General features: G+C 37.6%; 1 protein-coding gene across 1 annotated transcript; it reads left to right on the top strand.

The window, feature by feature from the left end:
- The first annotated feature begins 460 nt into the window (after positions 1–460).
- On the top strand, positions 461–18,011 carry LOC125241920 (ras-related protein Rab-9B). Its single transcript, XM_048150631.1, has 4 exons — positions 461–934; positions 14,283–14,483; positions 16,048–16,190; positions 17,105–18,011. Exons 1-4 carry the CDS (start codon positions 725–727, stop codon positions 17,235–17,237), a joined length of 687 nt encoding a protein of 228 aa, XP_048006588.1. The 5' UTR covers positions 461–724; the 3' UTR covers positions 17,238–18,011.
- The last annotated feature ends 108 nt before the right edge of the window (positions 18,012–18,119 follow it).

Genomic DNA, 18,119 nt, shown 5'->3' with positions numbered 1-18,119 from the left:
TCTCTTTGGAACTAAATTGAAATTGTTCTATTATTGTTCCATTTGATTGTTGGGTTAAATTGACGTCCATTTCTTATAATAGATTTTTACCAATTATTATTTTATTGTTGGCTTACTTTGATATTTACTTTTGCTAAGGAAACAGTAGTGCCATCTAGAGAGCAGTGCCTAACTAACTAAGGTTTAGTTCATACTTCACTAGATGGCACTTTTACCCTGAACGTTTAAGAAGACGATTGAAAACATTTTTAAAATTTACTTTTTTAAGTTAAGATTTAAACTTGCTTTAGTATTCAATCATGGATCATTTTATTCCGTTTGACGTAAAAAACGAAATAAATCACCATAATTTACATTATTCATTGCCATGCCATAAAGTTTTTGAAATACTTTGCTCTCAAAATATGTCTGCTCAAACTTTTTACAGATTGACAATTAAATCTGACATTTCCTCCAAGATTACACATAACTGTGTGTTTGATTTGTCTAGTGAAATTAATTCGTGAAACCGATCAGCTGAGCATAAAAACATATCTATTACGAAACTGTGCAAACGAAGTAATACTTTCCAAAACGCGAACTCTCAGAGCTCGCATCAACGCTCATTAGAACGCCCATCATATTGAGTCATTAATTAAACACTAGTAAATTTAACACTTGTTCTCAAGGTTGCATCAATAAAAGACCTAAAGATTGCTTGGAATATAATGGTGATATTTTAAAAATGGGCGAGGAAAACGATCGTGAAGGCGGGAGGAGCGGACCGAAGAATTGCTTGTTGAAGATTGTGATTCTGGGCGATGGTGGAGTAGGGAAATCCTGTTTGATGAGCAGATTCATTTCGAACCACTTCGATGACCATAGCTTCCATACTATAGGCGTGGAGTTCATGAATAAGACTATAGAGGTGAATGGGAGGCAGTATACTTTACAAGTAAGTGAATTTGTAGTTTTTTTTTAAATAAAATATTGGGGACACCTTACACAGATCAACTTAGCCCCAAACTAAGCAAAGCTTGTACCATGGGTGCTAAGCGACGATATACATACTTAAATAGATAAATACATATATACATAGAAAACATCCATGACTCAGGAACAAGTATCTGTGCTCATCACACTAATAAATGCCCTTACCGGGATTCAAACCCAGGACCGCGGCTTAGCAGGCAGGGTCACTACCGACTGAGCCAGACCGGTCGTATATTTTATGCAGTGCACGAAATAAAGCACCACATAATTAGAACAAAAATATGGACAGTACTTATGTTTAAACATATTTTATATTTAATAAGTCGAAGAGAAAGATATAAAGTAAATGAATTGACCATGACATCACTCCTCAGTATTTCATATTAATTCCATATTAGCAAATTATTTTCACAGTTCTTAAAAAGAAGCTGATTTGGCTAGTAGGAAACTAGCCTATTCAATTTAAATATGTCTTACTTCATTTCTTATATTAAATAAATAAATAATTATTATAGGACATTGTTACACAGATTGACTGAGGCCCACGGTAAGCTCAAGAAGGCTTGTGTTGTGGGTACTCAGACAACGATATATATGTATAATATTATAAGGATAAACAACAGGATTGCACTAAATAAAAAATGATTTAATCTAGAAACCGTTTTATTTAAGTTTAAAGCAATTTAATTCTCTAAGCAAGCATAAGCTAAACGCAAACAATAATTTTTCAGAACAAGCTTAAAATCTACTAGCCTTAACTTTAACACGATTGCTTATTTATTCACTGCACTGAACACAAAAATATGGCTCACGCGACCCTTCGACCACAGAGATTCAGGAGACGTCCGCTCGCTGCAAGCGCCACGAAGTCAATGCCGGACAGCCCGGGTGCCAGCTGCGCGCACGGCGCTATAGCTATGCAGCCAGGTATAGGCAGTGACGTCATTGACAGTCAACTAAGGCGTCAACTGATTTGTTCTGCTTATAATATATAAATACTTATATACATAGAAAACATCCATGACTCAGGAACAAACATCTGTGCTCATCACACAAATGAATGCCCTTACCAGGATTCGAACCCGGGACCGTGGCGCAGCAGGCAGGGTCACTACTTAACTGACTGCGCCAGACTGGTCATCATTTATTTACAACAACATATTTACATAATTATATAAGAAACTAAGACTAAACTTAAAGCTAGCTATTGTGTCTAAAATAGGCCCTTGAGGCATTGTACCAAGGATACTGTTAACATTTCCTCGCTGTATCACAATGCCAATATGTTGTGCGAGGAAGTCGCCAGCTCTTCGGTCACCAGTTACCTCAACCAGACGCTTCGCGATTTCTGTGAACAACTTGTTCGCGCTGGGACTCCATGGACCTAGAGTTTCTATGCCAAAAGTTACAAAAAGGTATTCTTTGCCAAGACTTTTGTATTTATTATGTTTACTTAGTTGTGATTTGAAGTGAATGACCTTATTCATTGCTATTTATACTACCCATATGAGGTTTCAGTGTGTCATGCAATTTGTAAGAATTGTAAGCTATTATTATAACATGAAACCACAATATAACAAGGTAATTATACAAGGGGGCAAAGTTGTATTTTAACGCCAAGTGTGGAATTGAAAAACGAGCAAGCGAAAGGATTGTATAGTTGAACACGAGCGAAGCGAGTGGTTCTAGAACAGAATCCTGAACTTGCGAGTTTTTTAACAGACGAAAAGTAAAATACATTTTGTCACTACTTTAAAAAAAACTTGTATCTTCGTCTGTCAATGAAAAGAAAATTGTAGTAAGTATAAGTATGTATGGAATGCATATAGACTTACTGCGTTTTAACTTTGAGGAACAGGGTGAGATACGAGATTTTTTAAAAGTAGTGACGATTTTCACCCGAGTGTAACACAAAACTTTTCCCCTCACTATAGCGAGGAAACTGCAATGCAAAAAATGCGTTTATCACTGCTTCCAGTAGTTCCACAGGTGGTAAATCATCTTTATTACTAGATTCACCTACTTTTATCAATTTTAAAGCAGTTAATTTGACTTTATATAAGGTCAAATTACTTTACCCACTAGTGGATAAAATGCGTTTTTACCCGCTGGTATTAAAGGACAAAACACGTGTTTCCGAGCTAGTGAGGGGGAAAATATATTTAAATACTTATAATTTATTGTGCACATTGTTACTCTTTCTCTGCTTGGCGAATGTACAACACTTAATGTTAGTCAGTTATTTTGCGGCCGTAACTATTAGATAAATAAGGTGCATTAGGGTAATTTCGAAAGTCACATAAAAATCACCATTATTTCCATCATATCAAGATTCCCCTTTCGAAATTACCCGAGCATTTCTGCCATTCGGAATTACCCTAATGCCTTACAAGAAATAAGGAAATATTTTCTTGTGCTCTGATTGCCTCGAATGCCTCGCGAGTTTATCCTAATGTTGAGCAACATAAAGAAGCCACCATAGCCACCACCTAATAATACCAACTAATAATAATGTATTTTGAGAAAAGTTTTGGTGTATAATTTGTCCAGGTTCCCTTTGAAATATGACAATATTTGTTAATCAATCAGTAATGAAAAAAAATGAAAAAACCCCCGACCGCAACATAGTGGACCGATTTTCATGAAACATGGCTAAGAACACTCCCGACTAACTTAGCTTTCAAACAAAAAAAACTAAATCGAAATCGGTTCATCCGTTCGGAAGCTAATATCTGTGCTGATGCCATAGACAGACACACACACAGGCAGACAGACAAACAGACAGACACGTCAAACTTATAACACCCCGTCGTTTTTGCGTCGGGGGTTAAAAACAGCACTGCTCAAATTGAATAACTATGCTGCCCATGCCGATTGAGATATAACAAAATAGTGTGGTTGAATTGTGCCTCTCATATTAATATATATGTATAATATCTGGGCAACCGAGCTTCGCTCGGTTGTTTCGTATCCTTGACATGTGTCGCCATCTAGTTCAAAAATGAATAGTACCTACATCGAGCGAAAGAATTCTCAGCCTTAACAACACAACTACTCCACACGAGATGGCGCGCATTTCGCCACAAAAACTCAAATAGTGTATTTTCTATTCGTTTTAGCCTTGACCTGTGTCGCCATCTAGTGTTTGCAATAAATAGTACTTACATCGACCGAAAGAATTCTGTCTTAACAGTACAACTACTGCACACGAGATGGCGCGCGAAGAAAAACGCATGAAAACTCGAAAATTCGCGTTTTCCGGGACCTAAGGATAAGTTAGACCGATTTTTCACCCCAAAAACCCCCACATAACAAATTTCTGCGAAATCGTTAGAGCGGTTTCCGAGATCGTCAGTGTAAATAAATATATATATAAATAAATAAATAAATAAATAAATATACAAGAATTGCTCGTTTAAAAGTATAAGATAAGATATCTGGGCAACCGAGCTTCGCTCGGTTCTGTTTCGTATCCTTGACATGTGTCGCCATCTAGTTCAAAAATGAATAGTACCTACATCGAGCGAAAGAATTCTCAGCCTTAACAACACAACTACTCCACACGAGATGGCGCGCATTTCGCCACAAAAACTCAAATAGTGTATTTTCTATTCGTTTTAGCCTTGACCTGTGTCGCCATCTAGTGTTTGCAATAAATAGTACTTACATCGACCGAAAGAATTCTGTCTTAACAGTACAACTGCTGCACACGAGATGGCGAGCGAAGAAAAACGCATGAAAACTCGAAAATTCGCGTTTTCCGGGACCTAAGGATAAGTTAGACCGATTTTTCACCCCCAAAAACCCCCACATAACAAATTTCTGCGAAATCGTTAGAGCGGTTTCCGAGATCGTCAGTGTAAATAAATATATATATAAATAAATAAATAAATATACAAGAATTGCTCGTTTAAAAGTATAAGATAAGATAAGATATGTCTACACAAAAGTCTGTGATGGTATATTTTTATGTTTTACAAGTATGTCAGTACATTTAGTTTCTATTTTTAACCGACTTCAAAAAAGGAGGAGGTTCTCAATTCGACTGAATGTTTTTTTTTTTAACCGACTTCAAAAAAGGAGGAGGTTCTCAATTCGACTGAATGTTTTTTTTTATTTATTTTTTTTTTTTTTTTTTTTATTTTTTTTTTTTTGTATGTATGTTACTCGATATCTCCGAGAATCGTGGACCGATTTTCAAAATTTTTTTTTTGATCGAACCAGTATAACCCCGAGATGGTCCCATTGGCACCAAGTCAGGGTCTGATGATGGGATCCTGGAGAAATCGAGGGAACTCTTCAAATGTTATAGGCACATGTAAGATACATATAATATCACTAGGAACCACTAAAAATCAACAAATAAATAAACTTTTTAACAAAAAATAAAACCGCCTTCAAAAATAAGCGCGTTACAAAACACGGAGAAATTAAAAAGCCAAAAATAATAAACCTTTCAATTCAGATTTCTTATCGTATTGCAATAAGCTAAACATCCAAATTATAAACAAATCAATTATTTTTGGAGTCGGTACCAGCCTGTGTATGGTTGGGTGGGGCAAACAGGCAATAGCAAGGCGACGAACAGGTCTGGTACCGACTACAAAAATAATTGATTTGTTTATAATTTGGATGTTTAGCTTATTGCAATACGATAAGAAATCTGAATTGAAAGGTTTATTATTTTTGGCTTTTTAGTTTCTCCGTGTTTTGTAACGCGCTTATTTTTCACAAACAAATTGATTGCAACAAGGAAGGAAACCCAAATTGTCTAGTGTCTCGCGCAAATATACTTTATGATAATGTATTAAATTACATTTTAGGTGTTTGCACTTTGACCTTAGTTGAGAAGGTTATGTAATTTAAGGTAAATTTGATGGTTCAGATAAGGAAACATTTTTGTTGCCAACATTTAGATTTAGATTTATAGAGATTATAAGAATAAATATTAGTAGAAATATGCCGAAAAGTATTAAAAGCCATAAAAGGCATAAAGCCCTTACTATATATAAAGCCATTTAAGGCGAAGCACTGCATACGAGCCGTATTTTCCATACATCCTAAAGACTCCTGCTGTCCATATTTTATAAAATATGACATCCTTACTTTCCCCTGTCTCTATATTTATGAAGCATCCATTTTTGTCCATAAGTATAAATATTTGTTTGTAGCTCAAAACACTTTATGCTCCAGAGTAACTAGACCTAAGTATAAACATAGATTGCCCAAGCCGTATGTAAACTTGTCACTTACCGCAAAAAACACCCATATCATGCCCTCGCTCGCACGCTCGCTCGGCCGTATATACCCACTTGGCCGGAAATCCTCATTTTCCCGGCCTCTGATGTAATGTACTATAAGTTTAATGTAAAATGTGGCTGATTGAAAAATGTTTTTACTCAGTAAATGATTATTTAAGTTACTCATAATAATATTTATATTTAAGTATAGCTGTAAATGTATGTATGCCTGAAAAGGTAAAGTCTCAGTGTAACTGAATGTGTAATTGTATATTTCGACCTGCAATGTAACCTGATTCTTACATACAATAAAAACTTTGATCCTTGAAGTTCAAAGACGTTCAAGAACGTTCTAGGGTTCTGGGTCTATATCACATGACTGTACGAGTGTACAATAGGGTGGTCCAAAAAAAAATTTTTTTTATTGTTTGAGCTCCATATGGTTATTTCTACACGAAAAGTTATTAAAATCATGTCAACCAATTTTGAGAACAATCAGACTTTATTTAGAGGTCGCTCAAAATAAAGCAATAATGCCATACTGAAATGTATGAAATGAACTTGACTAAAGAAAAAATCTTACATGGAGGTATTTTAATGGTTTAATTATATTTTTCCCTATTTCATTAGAGCTAAATAAAACATGAACCGGGCAGTTTGCAATGTTTTAATTATTTCGGTTTTTATTTTATTATAGGAGATATGGGGGCATCCATTAATCGCGTCATACGTTTTTGGCTTATTTTAGACCCCCCCCCTCCCCCATGGTGATCTTTGGTGATATTTTCAGGACCCCCTCCCCCCGGCCAATATGACGTGTAATTTTTTGGCAACTTAAGTAGATTTTTTCGAATACATGAATCAACGAATCAACCAAATCTTGGCACTAAAAATGGCGCGAAATTCAAATTTTCTTAGGGAATCAAACCTTCGCCCTTAGCTTATCTTAAATCTGCGGGGGCCCTTCCGGATACACTACCCCCTACGATCCTAAGATCCTTCAGCTATTCAAGAGCTTCTCGACCATCTCCACGTATCGGATGATGAGGCTCATGGGTAGTCTCTGAAGTCCTTTGGTACCAGGTAGCCTGCTCCAAAGTTCTTCATTCTTTGTCTGGCGAGGGCGTGACATTCACACATTAGATGTCTGACGGTCTCTTCCTCTCCTCCACACATGCGACAATCCGTGTTGTCAGCGTGTCCCATCTTGGCCAAGATTCCTTTGACCCCGTAATGGCCTGTGAACACCCCCGTTATAATTTGGAGTTGTCTTTTGCCTAGCTTTCCTAGCTTTTTGCTCCATCCAGAGTCAACCCTCCGCATAAAGAGCTTTGAATGCTTCAGATTTACCAGGGCATCCCACTCTTTTTGGTGATTAGCCTTTGTTCGGTCTTTCATAGCCGTTTTAATGGTTCCTTGTGAAAGGCCCACAAAAGGTTCTGGACTTATGAAGTTGTCTTCAGATCCGGCCTTGGCAAGTTCATCAGCATTTTCATTGCCAATGAAGCCTTCGTGCCCCGGTATCCATACCAGTTCCACCTTGTTTTGCCTTCCAAGCTTGTTAAGAGCTTGGATGCCGAGAACCTTCGCCCTTATATCTTTAATAAATTTTTAAGTGTTATGGCTCGTCGATGATTCCGCCAACAACGTCAAGGTTTAGGAAGGGACAGGTTTTATGAAGACAATTAGCCGTTGAGCCCAACATTTGTGAAATTTGTCGCCTTTTTAACCGCCGCCCAAATCTCAATTCGTCTGTTTTTTTTTAATGTTTGTTATTTGATATCTACTCATTATTGGACCGATTTTGAATTTTTTTTTGACTGAATGTATATACACGATCTCCAAGCATACAACTGGAGGGACGTCGCTAAGGATCGGGATGATTGGCGTACACTCGTGTCAGAGGCCAAGACTCATTTTGGGTCGCTGCGCCAATAAGTAGTAATAGTAGTAGAATGTATATACATACATATAGTGATTTTTGTGTTTTTATGAGAACAGCATGCATTTATGTCCAGAAGAGTGACATTTGATGCAGTGGAACTGCTGATGATGATCAGAACTGAACTCCTCAAATCTCAACGGCACACTTATAGTGACTTTGTTATTTTTATAAGAACAGTATAGAACAGTGACATTTGGTGCAGTAGAACTGCTGATGATGAGCAGAACGGAACTCCTCAACGACGCGTAGCTCATGTTAGGAGATTTATTTTCTTCGTTATGTTCGTTCAGAATGTTGGATTTTCATGTCACATTTTGGACCAGCTCAAGTTCTAGTGAAGGGATAGTTTAAAAAATACACATTTCTACATAATCCAACATTCGCAAGTTTCTTTCACCAGAAACCCAAAAGCGGCGTTTTTTTCTTAACAAAATATTTAGTGCCATGATGGTTGACCGTCCGTCTATAAGTAGGTATACGTGATGAGGGCAAACTAAAAAAAATCTTTGAAAATTAAAAATAACCGTTTTGCACCCAGCTGCTCTTTGCACTGCACAACGCAAGTGCCAACTGCGAGGCAAATTACGGCGCATGAATTTTTAAAACTCAGCTCAGGGGCCTTACCATGATCTCTTAACGCGATTCAGTTTAGGACCTAAACTGAACTGCGTCGCTATTTCCTACCACGACATTGTTATTGCGATCAAATTTCGACCGAGCGAGCGATAAGCGTCCCAGCCGTTTCATTCACTCATCTCAAGTGTATTTCGTACCATGACATGCCACTTGAGCCTAAACTGAATCGCAGGAATGTCAAATTTAGCGATTCATAAAAAGTTACTCACCGCATTATTCTGAATCGCTTTGTTGTAACACTAGCGATACTAAATAGTTTTGTGTTTTTTATAAGGAGTAGGAGATGGAAAATATAACTAAAGCTAGTTTCATCACCTGATTAATTTATTATTTTGGTTTTTCGATCCTTACCGATTCAATAATAAAATATAAAGTTTCATGATTTTTAAAAATATTATTATATTATTTTTATAGTTAAAATTTCATGATTTTGTTTAGTAATATTTACGGACCATGTATTCGAACTAACTACACGTTCTTACATTTTTAGAGTGCCCTATGATCTTGCAACTTTCGCAAAAACGCAAATCAAAAAGAGCGAGAAAAAGTCTGATCCTTTTTTAGTCGATATGCAAGGAGTCATGTTAACACTTGCGACAAACTACTTATGCCTAGAACTAGGATGGCTAAGGAATCAACTAGGTCTAGCATAACTTAGCGATATACATTAAATTTAGACACGAGTGAGCTACCTACAAATACTAATGACTTACGTATTTGTTAAAATATCATCCAAACACTGCGAGTTCTATAGCCGAGCACAGCACTTCAAATACATAAATAAAAACTTTATTATTAATTACCTACTACCTTAGGTCACTACGAAAGTTTTGAGATACAAAAAAACTATTAAATTTATTTAAATATTTTTTATTACATTTTCTCAAAATACTCTCCATTAGCTTCTATACATCGGTTCATCCGCCTAAACCATGAGTTGAAGCATTCCCGGTACTGTTCCTTAGGAAGGTCTTCAACGGCCTGCATAAGGCATTCCGAGCATCCTCAGGGCTATTGAATCGCGTATCACGGAGTCCGAGTTTGATTTTAGGGAAGAGGAAGAAGTCGCACGGTGCTAAATCTGGGCTATATGGAGGATGGCACAATTCTTCAATTTCTGTACTCTTCAGAAATTCTTTAGTTAAAATGGCCTTGTGTGGCGAACTGGCGACGCATTGTCATGGTGCAAAAAGAGCCCTCTCAAACCCGATTTAGGTCGTTTTTGCTTTAAATTATTGAACACATTAGGTAAACATACCTCAGTATACCACTGAGCATTCACAGTTTTTTGGTCATCTAAAGAAATTGTAGCTATATGACCACTTGCAGAAAAAAATGAGGCGACCATTTTCTTCCCAACGCTTCGCCCTCGCTTCACCTTCGTTGGAGGTTCATCATCGGGAAACACCCAAACCGTCGATTGTCGTTTAGTTGGTGGGTCATATTGGTATATCCAGCTTTCATCTCCAGTAATAATGTTAAAAATTGACCGTCCTTCACCGCGATCAAATTTTCGGAGCATATCTTTGCACCATGTCACGCGAGCTGTTTTTTGTTCAGCAGTTAGCGAGTGAGGCACCCACCGAGAACATAATTTCCTGACTCCAAGTCGGTTGTGTAAAATTTCATTAATTGCTGGCGATGAAATCTTTACAACCTCTTCTATATCTTTATAAGTTACTTTCGGGTCCTCTTTAATAATTTTTTTAACAATCTGGACGTTTTCTTCTGTCACCGCAGTAGCAGGCCGGCCACTTCTTTCGTCATCATCCAAGGAGAATATCCCGCGTTTAAATTGAGCAAACCATCTAAAAACTGTTGCACGCGATGGTGCATGGTCCCCAAATGCCGAAACTAGTCGTTCTCTGCACTGACATTCATTCAACCCAAATTTATAATCGTACGAAATCATCCCACGAAAATGTTCTCGTTTAAGTTCCATCATTGACGAAGAAAGCCCGCGGATTTGAGTGAAAAAACAACTATATTTTTTTTATTTCTAAATCTATGGTCATTCTGTTTTCTTTATTCGAATTACAAATAAATTATATTTAAAATATTGTTGCATTCAGATGCATTCTTTTTTCAAATTTTGAGTATCTCAAAACATTCCTAGTCGCCCACGTAGTAGAGATGGGTAGTGAGTAAATACTCAAGAGTAAATATCGAGTAAATACTCAGTATTTACTCAAAATACCCGTATTTACTCGTTTTTACTCAAATTGGTGGGTATAAACTATTTAGCGTGCTGAAATAGAAATAGAAATAAGAAATATTGGTGTATTTTGTTATCGGCTACTAAGTTAAGTAATCAAATTTATATGAATTTTATTTTAAAGACGTGCTCTCCATACATGTAACTATTTTTCACTAAAATAAAATTCAGAAATTACCAGTGTGTTATACATCATCTGATAGGTCTTTAAAAATTAATTTAATGTTTCTAAAAAAGTTTTTTAATAATATGAACAGTTTTGGAATAAAACGATAATTAAGGCCGAAATAATGTTTATACCTTTATAAGTTTCGAATTCGTTGTTAGAAAAATATCCAGAAACCGTCAAATTATTGTCCATATAATACAAAACACAAAACTTGTACTTTAAACGTCATCAGCTGAGCCATTTTTGAGTTTTCTTTAGAAATCCCTTAATAAAAGGTCGTAAGTGCCACATTAACAATCACTTCCGAACGTCATGCCGTTATCTAGAACATCAATTTAATTTAAGTCTCATACTTTTACTGTAAATACCTGCTTTTTTAAAACAAAACTGCTAACGAAATTTTTTTTTCACAATGATTACCTCTTTTTCGACAAACTAAGACTCCCATAAGCTTCTAATAATATAAATATCATTTAAACATGTCCACACAGTTCAAATAAACACGACTAATTACTTAAATCTCATTTTTTAAATTCACACAACACAAGCCTTCTTGAGCTTACCGTGGGCCTCAGTCAATCTGTGTAAAAATGTCCTATAATATTTATTTATTTATTATTTATTTATTTATTTTTAGGTAACAGTTTCTACTCACCCAAATGAGTAAATACGAGTATTTACTCGGTGCTTTGAGTAAATTACGGGTAAATACTCAGTATTTACTCACCCCTACCCATCTCTACCTACTAGTCAAGGGCGCGATGTTCTAAACATAAGCTTTAACGAACTGTCATTAATGTCATTATATATATTTTTATCATTTATTTATAGTTTTGTTCAAAAAGACTCGCTATTTTACACAAAATCATTGTAATTATTGTGAATTTTACATTTAAATATTTTAAATGTTTCTTTTTCCAGTTTTAAGAATAAAATAAAATTAAAAATTAGTAATCGTTCCTGGTTTTCGAACGATCAAACGTCACAAGGGGAAAACGAGATAGATTTATACGATTCCTATAGCGTCATCCTTTTCTTGTCAAAACGATTCAGTTGCGAACCAGAGACAATATCGGTCTTTCATTCACTTGTACGCGGTTCAGTTTCGACTCTGAACATTGGAGGTCATGGTAGCAAATTGAGACGCTCAGTTTAGGCACCTAAACTTAACTGCTCTGCGTTTGAATCGTTTTTAAAAAGATCGTGGTAAGGCTGCAGGTTTTGACAGTCTGGTTATGTTAAAGTTGATATATTAAAAAAATTGCTCAGAAATATGATTTTTTGTTTACTAACTATAACACAGTGTATCACACAGGAACAAAAAAAAATACACGTGATATGTTCCTGACCCCCCCACCCCCCATGGTGATATTTGGTGATTTTTCTATGACCCCCTCCCCCCCTATACAGTATGACGCGATTAATGGACGCCCCCTATCCAATTTTAAATGTATCTTGAGCGACCTGTAAATAATGAGCAAATGGGTTAAAATTTGGTACATAAACTACTAATTCATAATAGAACAAAGGGAACCATGTGGAGAAAGGATTAGTCATATTTATTTTTCTTCCATACAAATGTGGACCACCCTAGTGTACAAGCATATAAAACATATATCTTGTATCACCTTAAGGACCGGTCTGGCTGAGTCGGTAGCGACCCTGCCTGCTAAGCCGCGGTCCTGTGTTCGAATCCCGGCAAGGGCATTTATTTGTGTGATGAGCACAGATATTTGTTCCTGAGTCGTTGGATATTTTCTATGTATATATGTGTTTATCTATTTAAATATGTATAGGTATCGTCGCTTAGCACCCATAGTACAAGCTTTGCTTAGTTTGGGGCTAAATTGATCTATGTAAGGTGTTTTTTTTACGCACTAGTGCGAGAAGTGGTTCATTATATGTCAGGTCGAAACTTCGGAGGGCATCTGTACTGAAAAACGTCGTACGATACACGTGCGTAGAGGAAATTCGTAACTCGTGTCGATTTAAAACACTCCCTTCGGTCGTGTTTTAATTTATCGCCACTCGTTTACACTTCCTTTTTTACGCACTTACTCGTATATCGTAATGTACTATTTTCTAAGGTAGGTAAATTTTGTTTTTCCTACTCAGAATCACGAGCCCTTTTGATATAGGACAAAAAACAAGAAACAAAAAAATGGCTCCAAAATTGTCTATTATTTTGCATACTTTCCACTTTGTAACCGCTGTACAAAGTGGTTGAAAAATGGTAACGAAGTGGAAAAGTTACATTTGGGACGCTTTTTTTACCTAACTAGGATCGAAAGGGCTCGTCATTCTGCGTAGGAAAAACATTAAATTTTCCTGCTGTAGAAAAAAACGTTTTGAATCTTTTTTCGCGAAAATGCCCCAATATTTATTTATCTCGCTCATACGCCGCGCCGTGGCGTTTCGATATCTCTGCGACAGCCTCATAAGGTCCACCTGACCCTTTAGCATAACTTGCCTTGTCGAGCGCGACTTCAAGTATGGACTCGCGCGCGACAAGGCAAGTTGTGCTAGAGGGGCTGTTCTTTAATTGCATAGTCACGTAAAGGCCGAGTTCGCATTGTATAAGTATAACAGCTTCATTGCCATACTGATAACGTGGCCTTGCGACCATAAAATGAGGTTTTCCTTTATTTATAATAATATGTAGTAACAAAGGTGAACATTCTACGTAGAAGCTAAATTTGACCCACTTCCCTATTTCCGAATGAGCTGAAATTTTGCACACATGAAAATCACGTGACAATGCAATAGGCTATTTTCCTATACTTAAAATAAAATATTTTATGCAGTGCACGATTAAAGCACCACATAATTAGATGAAAGATATGGACAGTTGTTATGGTTAAACATAATTTCTATTTAATAAGTCAAAGAGAAAGATATAAAGTAAATGAATTGACCGTGACGTCACTCCTCAGTATTTCATAATAATTCCATATTAGCAAATCACAGTTTTTGACAGTTCTTAAAAAGAAGCTTTAAATTGCTTATTCAGGTGCTCGAAGGGCAAACTTCCCAGAAATAGCATGTCAACTCCGAGTCCTCATTCAGGATGTATTTCATCAAGATAAAGTTATTTTATTTTTCTAGGTATGGGACACAGCGGGCCAAGAGCGGTTCAAATCCCTCAGAACACCATTCTACCGCGGATCAGACATCTGCATACTGGCGTACTCAGTGGACGACCGGAGTTCGTTCCAAAACGTGAAAATGTGGCTCAATGAGTTCCTGCACTACGCGGCTGTCAAGAATGGCGTTGAGAGGTTCCCCTTCATGGTTGTAGGGAACAAGGTAGGCTCTATAACCTGCAGGCGTAGTACACTAGTGTGATAAACCTTTTATTACGTCGGTGCGTCCCTATCGCCTTATACTGCACAAAGGACGACCTGGGGCCTATTTCTCGAAAGGTACAAGCCTTGTATTACAAGTGTTCGAACTGTCAAATCGTATGGGTTGTCATGGAAACACACTTGTAATACAAGGCTTGTACCTTTCGAGAAACGGGCCCCTGGGGCCCATTTCTCGAAGTTACAATTTACAAGCGGTGTCTAATGTCTAATATGACAAGTTGGAAAGAGACTTCCGCTTGTAACTTGTAACTTTCAGTTTTGAGAAATGGGCCCCTGGTGCCGTAGCCGAATGGCATTTCTGCGACGCGAAACGAAAACGAAACGCCGCGAAAAATAGTCGGGCTCTGTCGCGCCAATACGCAAGAGCGATAGAGATAGATATCTACGAGCGTTTCGTTTCGTGAGCGTTTGTGCCATTCGGCTAAGTGGATATATACGTGACGTGATAGGCTTTATCGCGCAAACGTGCTTGGCCGCCTGGTTTTATTATAGAAACTTTTTTGTAACGCCATCTCCGTGGACGAAAGAAGCACTGAAAGGTTTTAAAATACTGAAAAAGTACGCTCAACTTATATTGTATCGATATTTGCGACATCTTTCGCATTATTCGGTGATCCTTCGGCAGGCTGCATGAGTGAGTGCTCAATATAGTGGAATTTTGGATTGGTGTGTGCAGCTGGGCGGGCAAGCGTGCGTCTACCCTACCTCGGTCCTCGGACACTGGCGATCAAATATATGAAAGAGGCGCGTTCCTAGCACACAGTCTAAGCTCGTGTACGTGAACGCGTACAATGCTTGTATGAGTGAAATATGACAGGTCGACTGTTCGTGTTTTTGACAGGCGGTAACTGTGAGGTAACCGAGAGGGGGTGGGCGGCACTTTCAGCGGGGAGCGGGAGTGGCTACTGTACGATAGTACTCTTTATTATACTGTGACCCTACGCAGCGTCGTCTCAGGACACTTGTATGAACAATTGATTGTTTTGACATGCACGCCGCACGCCCCGCCCAACGCCCGATTTGAGTGTGCACTAAAGCCTAACACTTATTAGTATGAATTTTCTGAGATGAACTTTTCGCTTTTGCCCTAATCTGTTAAACAAAGGCCTTTGTTTCTACTATTCGCGGCGGTTAGCTCCCGTTTAAACGGCACGTGCTATAGTCTCAGTGTAGTTAAAAAGCAACTATCATGATAGCAATAAGGTTCAAATCCATAAAAAGCCCTTTCGGAGATAACACGTTTTGTCATCTTTAAAAAAAGTTACCTGCACACTGCAAACTGTTTAATAAATTTGAACCTTATTGCTATCATGATAGTTGCTTTTTAACTACACTGAGACTTTAGCACGTGCTGTGGAAACGGGAGGCCTTTGTTTAACAGATTAGGGCAAAACCGAAAAGTTCATCTCAGAAAATTCATACTATACTTTGTAAATGACAGAAGTTCTACCCAAAGTGTGTTTATATTTATTTTCAACATTTAATGATTATATTTATTTTTCCAGTCAGACGTGACGTCACGCGAGCGAGAAGTGACATACGATCAGCTAAAACAACTGTGCGCAGAGAACAAGATATCATCGTATATAGAAACGTCAGCTAAGAACGATAATAATGTCATCGAGGCTTTCACTATGGCTGTTCAGAGGTAAGCAGGTTCCCTCCGGAGCTGTTCCAAATTGCCGAGATATCGCTAATGTTTCTATCTCTAGACAGTTTCTTTTTTGGGAGGACTCCTTAGTCCTTACACAGATCTAGCTTGTACTATGCGTGCTAAATATTGTAATTTACCGGTTATTCAGGGTTAGGCAGAGTGTGGATACTGATGGAAACTAGTTGACGTGGCGAGCAATATATTCAGAGATTTCAGAGTGACATATTTACAAACACAACGTACAAAACATAAATATTCAAACTGCTGCCACATTAGTAATGGTTTACTTTATGCCAGCATAGTACATACATATGCAACCTCCAATACTAAGCGACGATATACATACTTAAATAGATAAATACATACTTATATACATAGAAAACATCCATGACTCAGGAACAAATATCTGTGCTCATCACACAAATAAATGCCCTTACCGGGATTCGAACCCAGGACCGCGGCTTAGCAGGCAGGGTCACTACACTCACTACCGACTGAGCCAGACCGGTCGTCGATTGCGGCAGTCTTTTGTTTCGCTGCGAAAATTCCGGGCATTGTAAATCATATTTTCTGTACTCCGGGTGGAAAACTTCAAATTTCAGTTCGCTGTACCAAAAAGGATCGAGTATTATAGAGTTACTGTCGAAGTAAAATGTGTAATCACAGTGCATAGACTGCCATCTCTCGACACAAGCTTAAAACTTTTGAGCTTCAGTTTTGACAATTTGGTCCATATTCTTAGCTTGATATGTGTTAAAATGTCAAATATTAATATTAGCGCCATCTAGCTGAGCGTACGGCGTACCCCAAAGGTGTAATGTCATATAGGCCACATCGACAATTACATGTGATCACAGACATATCTTACTTTACTGGCTGGTATTTAATCTACTATTTCTCCTTTCCAGGTGGGTAGAGCTCGAACAAGTGGCCGAAAAAGAAATGGGCATGCTCGAAAACCCGGACTCCATTACCTTACATGGCGACCGCGCCGGGTCCAACCTGCGCGCGACTTGCTGCTCTCGCTTCAGCGACGCTTGAACGCGATCCGGTACATTCCGCGATGTTCTCTAAAGGCTATAATCCCGTGCACGTCTTATTAGACGTAAGCAGGCAACTTCAGCGAAGTTTGAAACATATACAATATTTTTTAAGGAAAATGGAAATGTTCACACCTCCGGCGGGATTCGATCCTGCTATCTATTGTATTGTAATATATTTAAAAATATAGCCTGGCAAAAAACAGTAGGGGTGCCACCGTCTGTGTAAACCGTTTTGCATTTGGCTACTACGTATTTTAACACTTCTATGAGAACAGTTAATTGTTGATCTTTTTGCCAATCTGTAGTTTCTCGCGAAGTTCTGCATGATAAAAAAACGTTTTTGCATGATAAAAAATGAGTACTTATTTCTTACAATGTTTCGATAATGGTCACTAAAGACCATTTAAAGCTCAGAGATTTGAACACTGTTTTGAACACGAAAATACATTCCTTTATTCTAAATGGCTAGAATTTTTATACGAATATTTCAAGGATAAAATTTCTCCTTAGAGAAAAAAATTTCTTTCTAAGTTGACCAAAAATAAAACGATGAGATAAAAACTTAAGTGTAAGTTTTGGAAGTGATATGTGATCGAATCACAAGTTTCGTTAAACGAAATTATTATAAAATAGGTTTCGTGTGAAATAATGAAATTAAAAGCCTTGGCATTTAGGCACTGGTCCCACCGAGAGCGATGAGCTATCGGCTATAAAAAAGAACAAAAGATAATCGCTCCCGTGTAAATATAACCTAACAACAAAATTAAAATTTTGAAAAAACCCCCGACCGCGACCTAGTGGCCCGATTTTCATGAAACATGGCTAAGAACGCTCCCGACTAACTCAGCTTTCAGACAAAAAAAAACTAAATCAAAATCGG

This window comes from Leguminivora glycinivorella, chromosome Z (assembly GCF_023078275.1).
Source record: "Leguminivora glycinivorella isolate SPB_JAAS2020 chromosome Z, LegGlyc_1.1, whole genome shotgun sequence".
Classification (NCBI taxonomy): domain Eukaryota; kingdom Metazoa; phylum Arthropoda; class Insecta; order Lepidoptera; family Tortricidae; genus Leguminivora; species Leguminivora glycinivorella.
This window is presented reverse-complemented; position numbering and strand designations above follow the sequence as displayed.